The following is a 20,320-nucleotide window of genomic DNA, read 5'->3' as shown; positions in this document are numbered from 1 at the left end:
TCGGTCAGCACTGTGGTGGGTTGGGGGGGTGGGCACTGCTGCCTAACCGCAAAAATACGAACAAACAAAAAAGAAAAAAGAAAATTGTTGTGTCGGTGGAAAAAGTCTACACAATTTGATTACGCCGTACGCATAAAAACTTTTATGTGTTTAATTTGGAATTTATGATATTGTTTTTACCAATCAGTCGGTCGGTCGGTCCGTCGGTCGAAGTATCTAAGATTTAGAAGCCAAAGCAGCAACAACTTTCGCGCATAATTAATTCCCCAAGGATGACGACTGTGTCGTCATCGAGATATGGTTGTGTGCGTGTGTGAGTTACATGGCCAAAACATTTTCGCGAAGGGTATGAAACGATTCGGGTAACCTTAGATTTTGTGTTTTTATACCCGATACTCAAAATGAGTATTGGGGTATATTAGATTTGTGGTAAAAGTGGATGTGTCTAACGTCCAGAAGGAATCGTTTCCGACCCCATAAAGTATATATATTCTTGATCAGCATCAATAGCCGAGTCGATTGAGCCATGTCTGTCTGTCCGTCTGTCCGTCCCCTTCAGCGCCTAGTGCTCAAAGACTATAAGAGCTAGAGCAACGATGTTTTGGATCCAGACTTCTGTGATATGTCACTGCTACAAAAATATTTCAAAACTTTGCCCCGCCCACTTCCGCCCCCACAAAGGGCGAAAATCTGTGGCATCCACAATTTCGACGATACGAGAAAACTAAAAACGCAGAACCGTAGAAGATGACTATATCTTACAGAGTGCAAAATCTGAACCAGATCGTATAATTATTATAGCCAGAATCACGAAAACAATTTCACTCTTTCTCGCTCTGTCTCACTCTAACACACAGGTTTCATGGTCGGTTTTGCCAATTGCAAAATATGAGTTCAAGGATCTCAGAACCCATAAGATCTAGAGCAACCGAATTTGGTATCCAAATTTTGTCAAAATTTCGCCACACCCGCTTCCGCCCCCGCAAAGGACGAAAATCTGGGGCATCCACAAATCTCAGAGACTATTAAGGCTAGAGTAACCTAATTTGGTATCCGGACTTCTGTTAGATCTCACTATAAAACGTATATCTCAGAATTTCGCCCCACCCCCTTCCGCCCCCACAAAGGACGAGAATCTGTTGCATCCACAATATTGCAGATTCGAGAAAACTAAAAACGCAGAATCATAGAGAATGACCATATCTATCAGATTGCTGAGTCTGGATCAGATCAGATAATTTTTATAGCCAACAGGAACAAATCAATTTGCAGTGGCTACGCAGCGCCCGACGTCACGCACAGACTGATTTTCTGTCTCTCTCGCACGCACTCTTTGTCGTTTCGTTTAATATTAGTGCCGTCTGCCGGAGGAGAGCCATACTGACTTAGTATCGGGTATAACTGTAGAGTTGCGGTGTCCGCAGCAACTCACAACGTTCCACCTCGTTTTTGCGTAATTTTTTGTGTGGCACACTTCAATCGTAAAATCGGGCGTCCCCCGTTCAGTCAACAGCTGCGCCCCCTGTCTGTGTCTTTGTCTTCCCTGCTTTTCCGTCTGTCTGAGACAATTATGCGCCTTGGCGGCTCGCTTAACTGTTGTTATACCCGATACTCAAAACAAGGGGGAACGTTGTGAGTTGCTGCTGCGACCGCAGCTCTACATTTATACCCGAAACATAGTCATAGCATGGCTACATTGAGCGATAACGAGTGCGTGCGAGAGAGACAGAAAATGTGTCTGAACATGTCGTCGGGCGCTGCATAGCCACTGTAAATTGAATTGAAATTTTTCAACATACTTGTGCAGGTTCGATATCACAGGAGTGTGGATACCAAATTTGGTTCCTCTAGCTCTTATAGTCTCTGAGATCTACGCGTTCCGACCATGAAACGTGTGTGTTAGAGAAAGACATCGAGAAAGAATGAAATTGTTTTCATCATTCTGGCTATAATAATAAGATCTGGCTCAGATTCTGCAGTCTAGAAGATATAGTCATTCTCAACGATTCTGCGTTTTTATACCCGATACTCAAAATTAGTATAGGGGTATATTGGATTTGTGGTGAAAGGGGATGTGTGTAACGTCCAGAATGAAGCGTTTCCGACCCCATGAAGTACATATATGTATTCTTGATCAGCATCAATAGCCGAGTCGATAGAGCCATGTATGTCTGTCCGTCCCTATGAGCGCCTAGTGCTCAGAGACTATAAGAGCTAGAGCAACGACATTTTGTATCCAGACCTCTGTAGTATGTCACTGTTACAAGTATATTTCAAAACTTCGCCCCGCCGCCGTCCGCCCTTACACGAAAATTTTTCGCATCCACCATTTCGAAGATATAAGAAAAATAAACACACACATTCGTAGAGAATGACCATATCTACCAGATTGCCGAATCTGGCTGCGGCTACGCAGCGGCCGACGACACGTTCTGACTGATTTTTTTGTCTTTCTCGCACGCCCTCTTTGTAGTGCAATGTTAACGCCGGCTTTCGGAGGAGAGCCTTACTGACTATGTATCGGGTATAAATGTAGAATTGCGGTCGCAGCAGCGACTTCCTCACAACGTTCCTCCTCGTGTTTTGTATGATGATTTCCGACAAAGAGCCTAAATTACTTTAATAACGTCATCGTCACTTTGATGTCGGCTTTGTTGGGGCGTCAAATGTTTCGTTTGTCGTCTGTTGCTTGAGACAGTAAAATTTGCCTGAAATGAATTTCCAACCCATTTACTTGGGATTCTGCTGAGAAAATATGGCTCTTACGAGTGCGCGAAGAAACCGCAGATCAGGGTCCCGGTCTGGAAATGCAATTTGACCCTAAACCGCAGACGGAAAACCATAATGCAGGGCGCTACCATCGACCTACCACCTACCATATTCCATGTTCTTTATATTTGTTGTTGCTTCTTTGGGGTTTTGGGTTTTGTTTGTGTTTTCATTTCATTTTGCGACTTCTATCTTCAATTTCTGGCTACTCTGGACTTATCCCTGCGCCTAGATCTTTGATTTATCCTTAATTCGCATTATTTCGCTTTAATTATATGACTCGTTGGCCATTTTGTGAAACATTTTGATAGGTACAGCCTTGAATGCTAATTGAAGATAATTTTATTTCGGACAATAGGCTGTATGCGAAAGCCTGGACCAGAATTACATTAACGAAATGCAACAGCAGCCAGTTTGAAGCGGATTGTTCATCAGCCCGGGACCAATGTCCCATTAGCTGATTAATTTTTTTGATACTGTTTTCGTTCATAATATAAATTGGATCTTAAGTGAAATCCGTTCACGCAAAATCAATACGATTTTCTTTCGGTCTCGGCAGTGTCTCGTCTCATCGACTGAAGCGCCAAGTTAATTGACATCAATCTGTCATTTAGCCAGGCCGAAAAACAGCGAAAATCTAATCAGATTATTACGTATACGCCCCGGGGACCCAGACCTTGGGGTCTCTTTTTTCTTGCGGCCTGTTTCCCGCATAACACGCACAAACTTTCTACTCTATTTCTCTCTCTGAAAAGTTCTATGGCAAATATATATGTATATGTATTTATGTATATATGTATGTATGTGTACGGCCCTCTTCATACCATCATCGCCCGCACATAAAGATAATAAAAGTTTTCCTTTTTTCCGCCTTTGTTTTTTTTTGTCCCATTTGTAGCTGCCTTTTATGTGTTGTTGTTGGCTCGACATTTATTGCGTGCGCCTTGCGCATTATCGTTGTGAAAATTTTAGAATGGAGAAAAAAGCGGAAATGTTTTTTGTTCATCTGGCATTGTTCTGCGTTAATTTATGTTTGATTTATGCTTGTATGTGCGTGTGTGTGTCTTCAACTTGTTGAATGTTCCATATGTATGTACATACATGCTATAAATTGTATCTTTGTATATTTTTTGCAGCGCTAAAAGTGAAGCTCATGGTGCGACGACCCCACTCGCAGTTGGTCGAACAGGGCATCATACCATGTAAGTACTACACGGGCTTTGGGGTGTAGAGGCAGGGAATCTCCCTATAGCTAGTCCACAGATCGATACAATCCCCATTAACCCCACTTATTTGGCTCAAAGCATCTGCTTTCGGCCAAAAAGGATATGCAAATATATTTCAGTTGAATGGCATTCAAAATTATGAACAGCCTCAAAATAAAACCAAAAGAAAAGAAAAAAGTAAAACAAAAAATTTCAACAGAATGAAGGAAAAATAAAAAGAGAGAACCCTGCATGACCCTGCTCTGCCCTGAAGAGGAATCCAGCAAAAATACTAAAATTTACAAACTAATTCAAAGCTCTCGAACGCCAAACAAAAGTGAAAGTAAATTTTAATTTGAATAATAGATTTCCCACAGAATAAAAAGAAAAATCCATGGCCTAACTTCTCAGCATTCAAATGGGGAAAAGGAATAATTTAAACAGAGACCAACGAAAATTAGAGTTTTTTTTATTTAGTTAGTCAAAAAATGCATTAAAGATATCCTTATTATTGGGCCGATAAACAAAAAAGCTCTCTCTCTCTCTCTCTCTCTGTGTGTGTAACCATAGAAACCATTCTGCTACTTCACATATGTAGACCCTTATGTGTCCAGTTTCCATTGTGACACGTCAAAAAGCGAATAACTTCATTACTGCAGGCAACTGAGTGGGTACACGATGAAATTATACATTCAGATAGGCTCCTGTTTTCACTTACTTTTGCGGAAGTAAAACGACGGAAATCTTAGATGCACCCCTGTGTATTTAACATGTTTGACAAACTATGAGTAACAACATATATATTGAAAATTGCTCAAAAAATAAATTTATTGCACATACATTTTGAATTAAATGTGGCGGGAAGCAGCTGTCCTTACTCAGATATTCTGTTACGTGCATGCTACGAGCACATTTGTGCTTTTGTGCAAAATAAACTGAGAATTTATTAGGATCCGACTCATATGTACATATGTTCTTAAAAGTAGTCCTTTTCTGCGTATCAAACCTAGGCAAGCTTTCTATTTTAGAGCTTTAGAACCTATTGATAAAAGACCGTTCCTATTCCTTGGAATTTTTCTGCTTCCCAGGAAGAGGTGTTTAAGCTCTTCCGTCACTCCGTTTCCTTGTTTTTCCAGCAAAATAGATTACTTAATTGAGGTCAAGGCCCTTCAGCCTTTATATTTCTGGGCATTGATTTATTTATTTAATTAAAATTTCGTTTATCCTTTATCTTTTCAAAAAAAAAAACACAAAAAAAAACAGCTTTGAAAACCTCGCCCGCCATCCACGAACAATGCAAGCAACTAGAGCGAGCCAAGACCAGCGATTTGCTGAAGGCCAAGATCCAGCAGCGGCCCAATCGCGAGGATCTGGAGCGGCGTCATATACTCGAGGAGGATGAGTGCCACATCGATCCGAGTCTGGCGGAGAAGCAACGCATGCTCAAGAAGGCACGCCTCGCCGACCAGCTCAACTCGCAGATCCAGCATCGTCCGGGACCCCTCGAGCTGATCAAGAAGAACATCCTGCACACGGAGAAACCCATCGAGAAGATCGTGAAGGAGGGCCTCGTCTCGTTCAAGGCCACCAGCGAGGGTCTGCTCACGAGGCCACAGCATCCACACAGCTATGTGACTTTTGATGAGGATTCGCTCAGCTCCGAGAGCGACACTAGACAGACGCCGCCTCGTCTCGATGAGGCCATGGTCGTCACGCCTATGGTGGCAGCGGGAGCAGGCGTAGCACCCTCACCGCCCACGGATGTGCTGCAGGCGGCAGCTGCCTCTGCAGGGATTGTGACGGTGGCCCTGACAATGCACACGGCCAGTAGTGGAGGCCAGTTGATGGTCAGCTCGCCGCAGATCATCCAGCAGCAACAGCAGGAACCACAGCTGAAGAAAATGGTGCTACCTGCATCAGTGCCACCGCCACCGCCTCCGCCACCACCGCTGCCGATGGCCAGCATCGTAAGGGTCAAGGCGGAGACGGCTAATCTGTTCGAGGAGCTGTGCCAGAGCGTGGCCGGACCCACGGCCAGCCCGGGAGGCGTTAACCAGTTCCTGCCCATGCCCATGCTTGCGTCGCCCTGCTCCCTGGCCTCCAGCAGCACCTCCACCCTGAGTCCGCTGTCATCCATTGCCTCACCGCCACCGCCAGCGATCACCCGGCTGCATCTGCAGCCCGTTTCCGTGAAGTCTGATGCCCCCGGCAAGGACAAGAATCGCAAAAAGTCCAAGTCCAAGCCGGTGTCTAAGGCGCGTACCATTAAATTCCACGAGTACAAAGGTCCCCCGAGTGCCGCCGGCCAGAAGATGGATCAGACGCAGCCGGAGGAGACCTCCTACCAGTTGATGTTGGAGCAGCAGAACTGCCTGCTCAAGTTTCTGGAGAACCTTAACAAAAATCAGTCCATACTGCCCTCGTCCAATACAGCAGCAGCAGCCCCGGCAGCATCAGCGTCCACCCCGGCTCCGCCCCTGACTCCCAGTAGCAACAACAACAGCATCACGGTGACGACCAAAACAGTGCCAGCTTTAGCCTCCTCCCAAACGGCACCGATTCCAGCTCCGATCAGCCTACCTAACACCATATCCATCACGAGCAGTGTGGGCGGAGCTCCACTGAACTTTGGGGATGCTGCCATGCTAACCACGTCCACGACTACGGCAGCGGCCACGCCCACACCTCCGATGCTATCATTGATAGCCACACCACACCACCACCACAATCAGCAACAGCAGCAACAGCAACCAGTAGTTGCTGCAACATCTGTGGTGCTGCCTACAGTGCTGCTGCAGCATCCACCGCCACTTCCATCTCCAGCGCTGTCCGTGAGCTCCTCCATACCGCCCAGTCCGGTCACCAGCTACGCAGAGTCAAACGCTACCACCAGCAGCGCCTGCATCACGGACATTACGCGGCTGGAGAAGATGAAGGTCTCCGACCTAAAGCAGCATCTGAAGCGCCGCAATCTCCCAGTTTCTGGACCGAAGCCGCATCTGATTGAGCGACTAAAGCCGTACCTGCCACTGGAGCCCCTGGAAAGCAATGCCGCAGCCACTCCCGCCGCCAACACAACGGAGGTGATCACCATCAGCGATGCGATGGAAACCAGCAATCCTCCACCACCCGCAACCATACTGGTGTCGTCCGAAGCCAGCACGGAGCACGAGCAGATGGATGTGGTGCAGCAGCAGCAACAGATGGACACTACACACTCCATGGCGATCCTGCCACAGCAGCCACAGACTGCCACGATTATCCTGACCAACGAAGAGCTGCTCCGAGAGCAGCAGCGAAAAATCGACGAGCTGCAGCGTCAACTGCAGCGCTCGCAGCTGGAACTGCAGCAGATACGCCAGCGGCAGCAGCAACAGAATCAGACGGTGGTGAATGCCCTGCCGCCTCAGCAGATCACCCTGATCACAACTACCGCATCGAATGGCGGGCCACAACAGACGCTTACGATGCTGCCACAGCAGCAGCACGTGGAAAAGAGCATCATAACGACCAAGCTGACAATGAAGGCAGCAGCGGGGGCATCCAAGATCAATGGAGTCCATCAGCAGGCCCAGGGAGTAGCCAAGAAGTCGTCGCACGCCAACAGCAGCAACATTAGCACGAATCCCAGCCAGCCGCCGCCAATTAGCCAGAAGATGGTGGTAAAGCAGCAGCTGGAGGCCAAAATACAGAAGCAGAAGGCAGCGGCTGCAGCAGCTGCACAACAGCAGCAACAGCAACAGCAACAGCAGGCACTGCAACAGCAGCAGCAGCAGGTGCAACAGCAACAGCAGCAACAACAGGTGCAACAGCAGGTGCGCCTGCTCACGCAAAAGACACAAACTGTACTCATTCCATTCAACAACACCAGCAACCAGAACAACAACAACAATCAACCAAACGCTCCACCCAAGAATCAGGCCAAGAAATCCCATGTTGCTGCCACTGTGCAACCAACAACCACAACGACTGCAACAATCCTGCAGGCAAGCAAACCGCCGACAGCAGGAGTAGTAGCAGGCGGAGGAGCAGCCGCAACGCCACACCACAACAATGAGTTTCTGCTGTGGAACGAGGGGAATCAGACCATCTTCCTTGTGGGACTCGATGATCAGCACATGACGGCTCATACACTGGGAAATATCAGCCTCACGACCACGACTACCACAGCAGCAGCAGTAACAGGAGCTGCTGCAGCGCCCGCCAAGAAGCTGCTGAATGGGCACCAACGCACCAACTCCCTGCCCAGCATTGTCTTTCCCATCGAAGCCAAGTCCTTTATCACGCAGCTGCAGCATTCACACTTCCAGCAGCAACAGCAACATCCCCATCAGCAACTCATCCAACTGGACATCAAACCGTCGACAGCACCGCCACCGCAGTATGAGGAGGCCACCAAGCAGCTAGCTGCCAGCAAGGCAGCGGCTCTGAACGGTCTGGTGCCGCTTGTAAAGATCAAGGAGGAGCCTGTGCACTCGCCGGCACCGCCGTTGACGTTGCCAGGGCCCGTTCCAGCTCCGCTGAGTAACCAAGTGAAGCGCAAATCGGCGGGCATCAAGTCCGAACAGGTCAGCGATGTCCTGGACATTCTCATCAAGCAGGGAGAGCTGCCCGAGAGTGCGGCCCTCGATCCGATCACGCCACTAACGCCCCTTCCCGAGCTGCCCATGTTCAACGGTGCCGCCACTCCGAACACAGCTGCGGGAGGAGCCAGCATCGTGCCAGTGGTGCCTAAGCTGGAGGCTCCGGCGACGCCGCAGTCGGCTGTGGCCACGGTGGACATAGCTATGGACACCAATGACTCGCACGTAAGCTTCGGCAGTGGCCAGCACACGCAGCACGGCTTCGTCGAGAATATCGACATGGGATCGCCCCTGCAGCCGGACACGACGGCCATCGACGCCGAGAGCGTGGCCAAGACGCTGGACATCTTTCTGGAGCAGCACCATGCAACACCCCCGCCCAGCACGCCGCCAAAGAGCAGCCACAGCGGCAGCGAGAAGCCCAACAGTCCGGACGCTAAGCTGAATCACTTTGATGAGTACGAGCTGCTGGAGCTGATGTCGCAGCAGCTAGAGATGGACATGGGCGACGACTCGAACACTTACTGCACCCCCAAGCCCCAAGGTAACAACAACAGCCTGCGGCGCGATCTCAATTCCAGCCTCCAGCCGTGTATCAACGAGCTGCTCGAAGCCAGCAGCCCGGACAGCGTACTCCTGAACAACAATCCGTGTGCCGATGTGGACTTCGATGCGGATAGCTTTGTGGCACAGCTCAGTCAGCATGTGACGGGCAACGGCAACAGTCCCCATGGCCACTGCAATGGGACTGTGGAATCAAGCTCCTCGTCGAACAGTCACTTCAATGGCACGCCCATGGACTGCGATGACTTTGAGAGCACTCTCAATTCCTTTATGCAAGCCGTCACACAACCAGAGGCGGGATCACATGGCGGACAGTACTCAACGACGACCATCATGGCCAATAGCGAGGGCGGAGGAGGAGAAGTAGAAGGCGGTGTCTTGGGCGACTCTGGCGGTGGGGCTGTCGATGCCTTTAATGCCAGCGGCGATATCTTTGATCTGTTCAACATGGATGACTACAAGATGAACTGGGCAGCCGGCGATTTCACTGTTTGATGCAACATTTTATAGAGCTACGTGGCGCATGTGCAGAACTTTCATTTCCTCATCCCACAAGTTTCTTCGTTCCGTGTCAAACACAAACACAATCCAGCGTGGTGCTCACTATTCTCAAAAAATATATAATTCCTGAAGAACATATACCCAAAACACGAAACACAAAACAACAACAACAACACCAACACACAAAATCCTATTTATTTTCTAAATGCATTTAAAACATTTGAACGTCAGTTGAAATTTCGAAACTTTACTATTTCCAACAAAAACTACAAAAACAAACACAAAGCCAAGCAAAATTGCCGGGGAGTGACACTCCACAAAAAAAAACAAAACAAAAATAACACCATACTTTCGCACCCTTTCCTTAAGAAGCAAAAAATACAAGAAAGAAAGAAAAAAAAACAACCATTTAGAAAAAGATTAAAAACTTTTAATAAAACGTAAGTGAAAACCATACCAAATACAAAACAAAAACAGCAAAAAATTAATGATATTCTAAAGATTGATAAAGAAGAAAAAAGAAGAAAGAAGAAGTACATGTTTCTAATGAAGGTCATTCCAATCTGAAAATAATGCGAGTAAAAATCTAACCAACTAAAAAACAAAAAAATGAAAGCTATAGACACAGAGAGAGCGAGAATGGAATGCGAATGGCAGAGCGGAGGATGAAAAAGCATGAATGAGAGAGAGCGAGGATGCAGGAAATGGCCAAAAGAAAACCAGAAAACACAAACCATAAAAAAGAAAAGAAGCAAAACAAAAAAAACAGATAACATAAGATCACATGAGAACTACCACCCCCGCCCCCCAAGTGAAAACACATTCAGTAATTTTGTTTTAAGTTATATTTAAAATGAAATGAATTAAATTATTCAAGGTTTTGGGCAAGGCTTCATTTTAGTTGAAAGCGTAAAATGAAATTATAAATTTAATAAGTATTTCCTGCAAGGAAAGAACAAGCCTTTAAAAATGTAGTCGAAACAACCAACAAAAACCAATCTAAATTTAAATTAAAAAATAACTTTGTAAAGCCTTTAAAGCCAATTAGCCAATACATATAGATATATATCTTTTTTTTTTTTGCATTCAGCAAATTCCGTTACTTAAATAAATTCTAATCAAATTTCTTAAAACGTAAAATTAAGAAATATATTTCTTAGGGTTTCGATCCTAAAAGCGGCGTGTACTTAACGCACACTTCTAGCAGTTTTTAAGGAAGTTCGGAATGTAATTGTAACCCCCCTCCGCCCGATAAAACCACACACCCCCTTCGGCTAAGTGTATTTTGTAAATCTAAATGTATATTCAAATAAAGGGCATGCCAAGCATTCGGACATATATTTGAGTGTTGTGCTCAATAAAATAAATTATAATACAAAAATATGAGTTAAGCAATGGGCACATTTAAAGAAGGAAAACGAGTGTCAACACACACACACACAATTCAACAATTAAAAATTGCTAAAATGAAAACCACAAACCCCGTATTCGTATAAGTATATTTTTTTTTTATACATATATATATATATAGGCAAACACATATATCGTACGTCTACGTTTAGCTCTAGTTTCTAGTCTCCGGGCATCCACACATACACACCCACACAAAATGCCACTTCTCATTCACCAACCACTCGACACTTGTTCAAATCTGCAATAATCCACTCTAATTACTCGATTCATATTTGAATACTTAAACCTTATGCTAAAGTACTCATATCCGTACTATATTCAATTAATAATTATTCTATAATTGACGCACTTCAAAAGAGAAAAGCTTAGAGAAAAACGTTTCCACTATAACAAACATGAATTCATGAATTAATTTAAAAAATAAGTTTATTTTTAGCAGCAATCTTAATTACCATTTAAACTAAACTTATTGTTTGATTAATTCTAAATCTTAATTAAATAAATACATACTATGTCTAATTTAATGTTGGCTTGAACTTTTTTTTTGTGCGTTGCGTTTAAAATAGATACTCATTTAAATTCAATACAGAATAAACTCAATCACGTCATAAACTACTCGTGTGTGTAATTTTTTTGAGAAACAACAAGAAAAAAAGGGAATAGAAATCTAAAAAAAAGATTTAAAGTCTATAATTACATAACAAGTGATATACCGATATACTTATACATATATACATATATATTGATGATAACTGTGCACATGTGCAAGAATTTAATGCGTAAATAAAAAACTTATTCATTTAAAAAAAAAACACACACACAAAAAGAATGTTTTCAGATCTTTAATGTTATGATATAAGGTTTTGCAAGGGTATAACAGACAGAATAGTAAACATTTTCGACTTGATGTAATATCAGTAGATCAGGATGTTCCCAGACAAACAGGTTTTTACACAAATATCGACTGTACGTATCGTATGGAAGCTATGTGAAAAGGAGCGACAAAACACCCTCCTCGCTGGTTGAGTAAAGATCGCGTTGAGAACAAACGATGGTTAAGTGTCTTTTCGATTCCGTTTTTAATTGTGTCCGCGGGCAACAGTTCTTTATGACTGCCTGCAAATAGGGACCACTTCTTGCAAGCTCTGCATCTTAGTTTCTGGTCTCTCTGTGACGCTCTCTTCATGTCACGGGAAGCACAGCGTTCTGCCGCCGTTCTATGCGCTTTTCACAAGTCCTACCTATGCCAAGACCCAATATTTTTGGACATTGCACCCTATTTAATCTAATTTATTTCATCCACTCTTACTTGTATGGTTATTTTATATTTTCCCCCCAATCTTTATCTCTTCTTCAACCATTCACTCTCAAATCTCTCCCTCAAAAAAGAATCAGGATTAAAAATGTGGCACCTGGCTTTCCGTAGTTATACTCAAGTCCGGGACGCCAGGTTTTATTATAATTAGACTTTATGAATATTATTTAAGATTAGTTATGATTACAATAGTCGCTGTGCCTTAACTTTTATGAAATAAGTACAAATGATTGCGCTGGTAATTTGCGTGTGCTCGAGTGAGACTTTCTCACCGAATTATATGGCGTCGATCGTTGAGGCTGTGTTCTCTCCTCTCTTTGTTCGACGGCCGCCTCTAGTCTCTCTCTCTCTCTGTTACTTGCTCTGTTATCTCTACAGACTCTGTTGCTCTCTGTGGCTTCTTACCAAATCCCACACAAATTGGATCAAAATGATATCCCCATATAAAGCTGGTTATGCACCGCCAGGTTTTTTATATATTTACCCCAAAAGCTTGAGATCCGTTTTCCTGTTTAATTATTAAACCGATTGGCTCCTCTGTGGCTTAATGCTCTCTGGAGCATAATAATTACGCATTTAAGCGCATTAGGCCCAAAAACAGAACAGCAGTCAAAAGGATAAATTCCACATTAAAATTAAAATCAATGAGAGTGTATTTGTATAATACGTAATCATAATGATTTTGTGGCAGTCACCGCCCACACCAGGCAGCAAGAGCAGCCAACAACAGAAGCGCAGCCAAACAAGGCTTATCATTAGTACTCGTAAAAGCAGCCATTCCTTGATTGGTGGGCGGGGTTTGGCCGGGCTGTGGGAGGGGGGATGGGGTTGGTGGTGTTGGCAGCAACCTCTTCAATCCGAGTTGTTTATTTTTAGAGCCGAAACGAAATCAGCAAACAATGTGTAGCAAAATTGCAGCAGCAGCAGGAGCGGCAGAAGCAGTAGCAGTAGCTGTAGCTATGGCAACAATTGTCGAATATTTCGTAGTTGGACTGCTGCCAAGCGTTATGGTTATGCCACACGGCTCGAGGCCCACACAGAGAGAGAGAGAGACAGGAGTCGGACAGATTGCCGCATGGCCTCCTGCTGTGTCCTGCTTTGCTGTCCGAAGCATGCCACACCACACGCACAGAGACAATCGGCGACTCATCAGATGTAAATATGTATGTGTATACGTATCTGTGTGTAGATCCTTTGATAATGGACTGCTCGAGAGCTCCCTCCGAGCCACTGCATCCATTGTGTGGCCTGTTTGGGACAATCAGCTTTTGTTGGCAATTTAGTTTGGCCCACTTATGCGGTGCTTTTGAGAAGGACAATCAATGGTCAAAGAGGGATTAAATTCTATACAGAGAAGACCATGTACATTTACATACAAATATGCCTTAATTAAATCTTTACCATTAGCTTGAATAACTCGTTGGTATCCATAGAAAATTATGCATCAATTTACAGTTATTTTTCGCTATTGTTGATGGAACCACAGTATAAATAACCTTTCACAACAGCTGCAATATGTGACAGCAACAGTGGCCCCCTCTCGCCACAGACACCACCGCCACCACCACCACCACCATCAACCCACACCCTTGCCCACTGCGAACTAAATTTATACAACGCTGACTGTAATTTGCGTTATTAAAATGGCGTCAGTTGCTTACCAAAGCGAAAAGTTTCCCTCTGTCCCACGCTCGCATCGACACCCACGCCAACGCCAACGCCCACGCCCAGACTCAGGCCACCGGCAATGTCCAGCTCCTTGCCATTGGAAGCCTGTGTGCGGTCATGGCTCCTCTAATTGTGTGCGAGCTGCGCTACAAATGCGGGGGGAGAGACTCTGAGAGCTACCACTCAATGGGGAGTGACCGGCAACAAGGAGCCGAGGCCAGCAAATTTACATTTATTTTCGTAAATTTGTTGTTTTGGGAGCCCGATTCTATATTTTATAGGAAACCATTGACTTTTACAACTAACTTAAAAAAATTTTGTTGGATCGAATACTATAGGAAACAATTAAAGGTGTAATTTATGTTATGGAACTCCAACAGAGGCTTTATGTCTCTCTGTGGCCGAAACATTAAATGACCCACGCAATGTGCGTACTTTCCCGTGGCTTTTGTCTTTTGACATCGTCAAGCAACAAGCTGAGCCAAGGCCATGCTGGGGGCCTTGATTTCTTAGATTCTTTTATAACTCTAAAGTCCCCAACAGGAGTGGTAATTGGTTTCAAATCTCTTTTCATCCCATTTAGAGCATCTCCACATAGAACAGTTTTTATACCCGATACTCAAAATGAGTATTGGGGTATGTTAGATTCGTGGTAAAAGTGGATGTATGTAACGTCCAGAAGGAATCGTTTCCGACCCCATAAAGTACATATATTCTTGATCAGCATCAATAGCCGAGTCGATTGAGCCCTGTCGGTCTGTCCGTCTGTCCGTCCGTCCGTCCGTCCGTCCGTCCGTCCGTCTGTCCGTCCCCTTCAGCGCCTAGTGCTCAAAGACTATAAGAGCTAGAGCAACGATGTTTTGGATCCAGACTTCTGTGATATGTCACTGCTCCAAAAATATTTCAAAGCTTTGCCCCGCCCACTTCCGCCCCCACAAAGGGCGAAAATCTGTGGCATCCACAATTTTAAAGATACGAGAAAACTAAAAACGCAGAATCGTAGAAGATGACTATATCTTCTAGAGTGCAAAATCTGAACCAGATCGTATAATTATTACAGCCAGAATCACGAAAACAATTTCACTCTTTCTCGCTCTGTCTCACTCTAACACACAGGTTTCATGGTCGGTTTTGCCAATTGCAAAATATGAGTTCAAGGATCTCAGAACCTATAAGAGCCAGAGCAACCAAATTTGGTATCCACACTCCTGTGATATCGGACCTTGACCGTTTCATGTCCAAATTTCGCCACACCCCCTTCCGCCCCCGCAAAGGACGAAAATCTGAGGCAACCACAAATCTCAGAGACTATTAAGGCTAGAGTAACCAAATTTGGTACACACACTCCTTTAAAGTGTCACTATAAAACGTATATCTCAGAATTTCGCCCCACCCCCATCCGCCCCCACAAAGGACGAAAATCTGTTGCATCCACAATATTGCAGATTTGAGAAAACTAAAAACGCAGAATCATAGATAATGACCATATCTATTAGATTGCTGAATCTGGATCAGATCAGATCATTTTTATAGCCAAAAGGAACAAATCAATTTGCATTGGCTACGCAGCGCCCGACGTCACGCTCAGACTGATTTTCTGTCTCTCTCGCACGCACTCTTTGTCGTGTCGTTAAATATTAGCGGCGTCTGCCGGAGGAGAGCCATACTGACTTAGTATCGGGTATAACCGTAGAGTTGCGGTGTCCGCAGCAACTCACAACGTTCCCCCTCGTTTAACTTTGATTAATTTAAATGACTGCCAAGCTTGTTTAAAGTGCAGAACATAAATCTTTTGGCGACATCGGAAGAGGGTAACAAGTAGCGGTTTTTTTTGGGTGTGTAAGAACGAGAGAGATAACCATAACATAGCAAGATGTAAGCAAACGTAAGAGCTAAGGAGAAAAATAATTTTGTTTGTTTGTGTGCCTGCTGTGATAAAGGGGGATAGAAATATCAGCGTGAATATTTACATATGTAAGTAAATATGGAAATACGGGAGACTTTAGCCCACTCCTTTCTCTACTCATCCTCCTGCTGTTGGCCATCCGTCAAAACTGTTGCTCTGTTGCACTGTTAACATTCCATATCTTTAGTGAGAACTTGATCCACTTGTTATTCCGTCTGATCGATATCAATTGATTGGTCAAAGCCCCCCCTGCCCAGCCTCAGCCCCAGCGATTAGTAGGTATTTAAGTATTAACTTTCCATTTGATTAACAAAAGGAATTTCCCGAGCCCGACAAGTTATGACCCACTTGACGCCAATTTCCATGCTCATTATTCAGAGTTAATTACGTTGTCAAATAAAGCGTTTTGCGACGCCATTCCTCCGCAACATAGCTCAAGGCAGCAGCTCGACACGCTGCACCCCCATTTTCTTTTCTCGGTTTTGGTTTTGGAGAGGCGTGAAAATTCTATTAACTTTGTTGTAAATAGACAAAAAATACGCGTGCAGGAGGAACCCCCACCAGCAGAATCTGTGGGCCCAACTATTTCCATTGAACCGAATTTCAACAAGGGGCAAACGGCAAACAGCGGAAATTCGTTGCGATTTTTGCGTCCTTTAGTCAAGCTTATGCTAAGACCACTTGCCGTCCTAGCAAATTGTTCTAATTAAGAAGCCCGACTCGGCGACAAAGTTGGCCAAGACCAAGACATGGCCAAGTAGAGCGTTTGGGGCAGGTAAAATGCCAAATTAAAATCGTAATGAAGCACTTAAGTTGTGTGTTTTCTGAGACAGACCTTTTTTTCAGTGCCTTTCGAGAGAGTCTCTCAATTTTAGCATGGAGTATGTTTTGTGGAGGTTCCTTGCCTTTCAGTTTCCACCCAAAATCTAGACTGGCTTTGCCTCCAAATAGGGTATTAGGCCCTCTGTTAATCGCATCTTGTGATGTTCCTCTTAATTTTGCCATCTTGCTGGGGTTGTGAGTGCTGGCTGCTCGGGCAGCTCGTGCTTCGTGGGGGAGGATTTGAGATTCAAGTGGCTCCGGGAATTAGCGTCAAGTTCTCGCTCTCGGCTGTCTTTCTTAAGACTTCCACATAATTAAGTTGTAGCCATTGAAAGTGGGCAAAGGATTAGGGCCCAGTCCTGTCCAGTTCAGTCCAGTCCGGAGTCCTCTGTCTGTCCGCATTAATTGAGTGTCATGGCGAATGCAAAATCAGCTTACGCCCCCGGCAGTACATAACCATCAACAGAGAGAGGAAGATATAAAGAGAGAGAGAGTGATTGGGAGAGAGAGATAAATTGTCTTTCAGATGACAGTTCCCTTCTGCTTTGCATTTGCACATGGCCGTGTCACAATGGTTAAATAGATTTTTAATCTAGTTTAATGGCTGGACCATTAGCTGGAATCGACTGTCGGATTTGTCCATTTCTGCGGAAGATCTGCCTGGACAGATCAGAGATTAACTGTCGGTTGAGTTGGCAGTTGCACTTGCACCACCGACAACTCAATCGAAATTCTAAATCCAATTTAATAGCCAACCATTAGCTGGGGGAGGCATACATAAGAATGTATGTATGAAAGGATATGAAGTGTATGTTTTTCCTCCCCCTTTTCTTTCCTCATTGATTAGCCCTGGAAGGCCCTGACCCTGCTAGTGCTCCTTATCCCCCACGTCCACTCTTTCAACCTGCCACCTAACCGACCCCTGGTCAATATTTGTTTGCTGTTTGCTGCGCTTGGGTTTGATTTTCTTTGCCTTTGTAGCAGCAGCAGCAGCAGCGGAGGAGCGAGCGAGTGTGTGGGTGCGGGCCAGAAAACTTTCGCCGCAAGACTCTAACACACACACACGCGCCTCCCAGTTGTGGGGGGCTTTTGAAAATGCTGGGGATATTCCATGGGTAAAAAAGAAAACATTTTTATGAAAATGTTTTATTTTTACTTTGAGTTTTTTTTTATTTTTTTTTGTTTGCTGCAAGGGCGGAAAATTCTCTGTTTGTTTTGGGCCTCTCGTTCCTGCATTGCTGCTAATTGAAGCTGAATGTACGGACTGCTGGCCCTGCTGGATTTCGGGGCTATTATTCATATGTATGTACATATGTATGTAAACTGCCACATGCGGCAGGGAGGAAGAGGGACTTGGTGTGGAAAGTGCGCAGACAGCAACGGTTTCAGCGGACGCTGCTTGTAAAATGGAAAACTTAATCTAAAAAAAATCAATCTGCAATAAAAATAAAATTAAGCAACGGCTCGTGAAAATCCCGGAGACGATGCGACGGAAGGCACTCAAAGAAAAGCGGTGAAAGCGCTGTGGAGGAATATGGGGGGGAGAGTAATGGCGCAGGAAGCTGCCTAAAGAGGAGAACAGAGGACACGCAGGACCCTAAGCCGAAAGGCGAAAGGTGTGCGTCAGGATTACGCGGCATTTCGAGCTGGGGCCATAAAGGCGTGAAAGGCAGACAGTCTGTTGGATCGGATGGGATGGTCGAGGGTCCAAAGGATATTCATAAATAAATATCTGCAGGCATACAAATTGATAAGCTGCCTGCCGGGCCAGCAGCCCGTCCTTGCTGTCTGTCATGAAGGGTCCTGCCGTAAGCCTCACAGCCCCAAAAACAACAACGGCAACAACAGGATGACAGGGCCTCGCATCTTAATCGACAGAAAACGCTGCATGCCTTTTTGGAGTTCCACGGAATCGCCAGCCAACCGCCCCGGCTGGCTCCCCTTTTGAAAGGAGAATGCCAGGGACTAAGGATTAAGGACTACGGATGAAGTACAAATACCCCGTACCTACCGATGACTCGCTGGCTGGCTGTCTACCAAGTAAACACTACCATCTTACTCCTCGTGCGCTGCTTTTTCTCTTGCTTTTGCAGAATTCTAATGCCGTTCGTCCTTCGGCAGCCGCTGCTCCTTTCACACGCAATCCATGCCCTGCCCGGCATTGGCACATTTTCCTCTTGCTGCCACCTCAGCGTTATATACACTTCAAGGCGCAAAAGGTATTGGGATTTTGAAGAGAATTTTTGGAGAATGGAGAAATGCAGTTCCTGAGCTATATTTTTCCTGCAGCGAATATAATTTTAAAGATTGGATTACTTAATACAGCTGCCATAACAATGGACAATGGTTGTAGAAGGGTATCCTTGTCTCGAGGTTCCCGAGCATATACTTTTTCTCTGTTATTTTTTTCCTCTATTTTTTTTTTGCTTCTGCTGATTTTCTCTTTCTCTATTGGTTCCGTTTTTACTCCTGCGTCCATTGAATTTTACTGTGCGCTCAAATTGTTTTGGTATTCAAGCTAAAAGCACACGAATGCTTCTATCGTATGCCACCGCCACCGCCACTGCCACCGCCTCCTTCCTGCGTGCCCTGCGTGTCCTGCGTGAGGTCCTGTGGCTCCTGTTTCTTTTGTTGCTGTTGTTTTTGCTGAAGTGCTGCTGGCTTTCCATTGTGGCGTTTGCTGCTGGGGCTCCTCCTGTGTGGAAGGTTTACTAGCTGTTGCCCCGTGCGATGTTGCCCCGCCCCCTCGACGATATGGTGAGAGTGGCCTTCCAGCATATCCTGTTGCTTGCGAAAACGCAACCAGTTGAACATTTCCAGTGGCACTCTCTCTGGGATTCGGCCCTCGGCTCTGTTCTTCGGCTTTCAATGTCGGCCTTGGTAGACTCTCTCTCTCAATTTGTTGCGCTCCCTCCCTCCTTTGCTGACATTCTGCCTGTCTCTCTCTCTCTCTCAGTATCTCTCGTGAGCTTTCGGCTGTTGCTCTTGGCACATGTTTAACGCGCAATTATTTTGGTCCTGTTGCGCTTTTTCCCTTCATCTGTGTGTGTGTGTGTGTGTGTGTGTATATGTACAGATTTACATACATATGTATGTATATGTGTTGGACAGTAAGTGAGTGGGTTTATGTGTATGGGGAGTGGTGCTGCGTCTTTGTGTGCAAATAAAAGTCAAATTTTGAAGTTAATGAAAGGATGTCACATCATAATATGTTATGGATTTTTTTCTTTATATTAGGTATTAATAATTCTAATATTTCAGAAAAAATTTTCAGATTTCTCCACTTTTCCAAATCCCCCAAAATCATAAAAAATAATACAAATTTAATAAGTAAACAATGATTTTAATTACAAATAATAAATGATTTCCTGCTGCAAATTAAGCAATAATTAATTATCTTAAACTCCATTAAAAAATTCCAAATAATTCGGCTTTGAATTCAACACCATTCAGAGGCTCCATCGTGAGTCGTGGCACGCGACACCGACATCTAAACCCACACCAATATATCATCATCGGCAGGAGTCTCCAGGGGCAGCAGCAGTAGTCATACCCGCCATCGTATCAGCGTCTG

General features: G+C 44.9%; 1 protein-coding gene across 3 annotated transcripts in view; it reads left to right on the top strand.

Annotated features, from left to right (window-relative positions):
* LOC6602725 (myocardin-related transcription factor B) overlaps positions 1 to 10,023 on the top strand; it is a 50,964-nt gene extending 40,941 nt beyond the window's left edge. For all 3 annotated transcript variants that reach the window (XM_026993662.1, XM_026993661.1, XM_026993663.1), the window contains 2 exons: positions 3,906 to 3,971; positions 5,238 to 10,023. In XM_026993662.1, coding sequence (XP_026849463.1) covers positions 3,906 to 3,971; positions 5,238 to 9,616 — 4,445 coding nt within the window. In that variant the 3' untranslated portion in view covers positions 9,617 to 10,023. The remainder of the gene's footprint in view (positions 1 to 3,905; positions 3,972 to 5,237) is intronic.
* Positions 10,024 to 20,320: the final 10,297 nt, after the last annotated feature.

This window comes from Drosophila persimilis, unplaced genomic scaffold, assembly GCF_003286085.1.
Source record: "Drosophila persimilis strain 14011-0111.01,24,50 unplaced genomic scaffold, DperRS2 tig00000868-arrow-arrow-pilon, whole genome shotgun sequence".
Classification (NCBI taxonomy): domain Eukaryota; kingdom Metazoa; phylum Arthropoda; class Insecta; order Diptera; family Drosophilidae; genus Drosophila; species Drosophila persimilis.
This window is presented reverse-complemented; position numbering and strand designations above follow the sequence as displayed.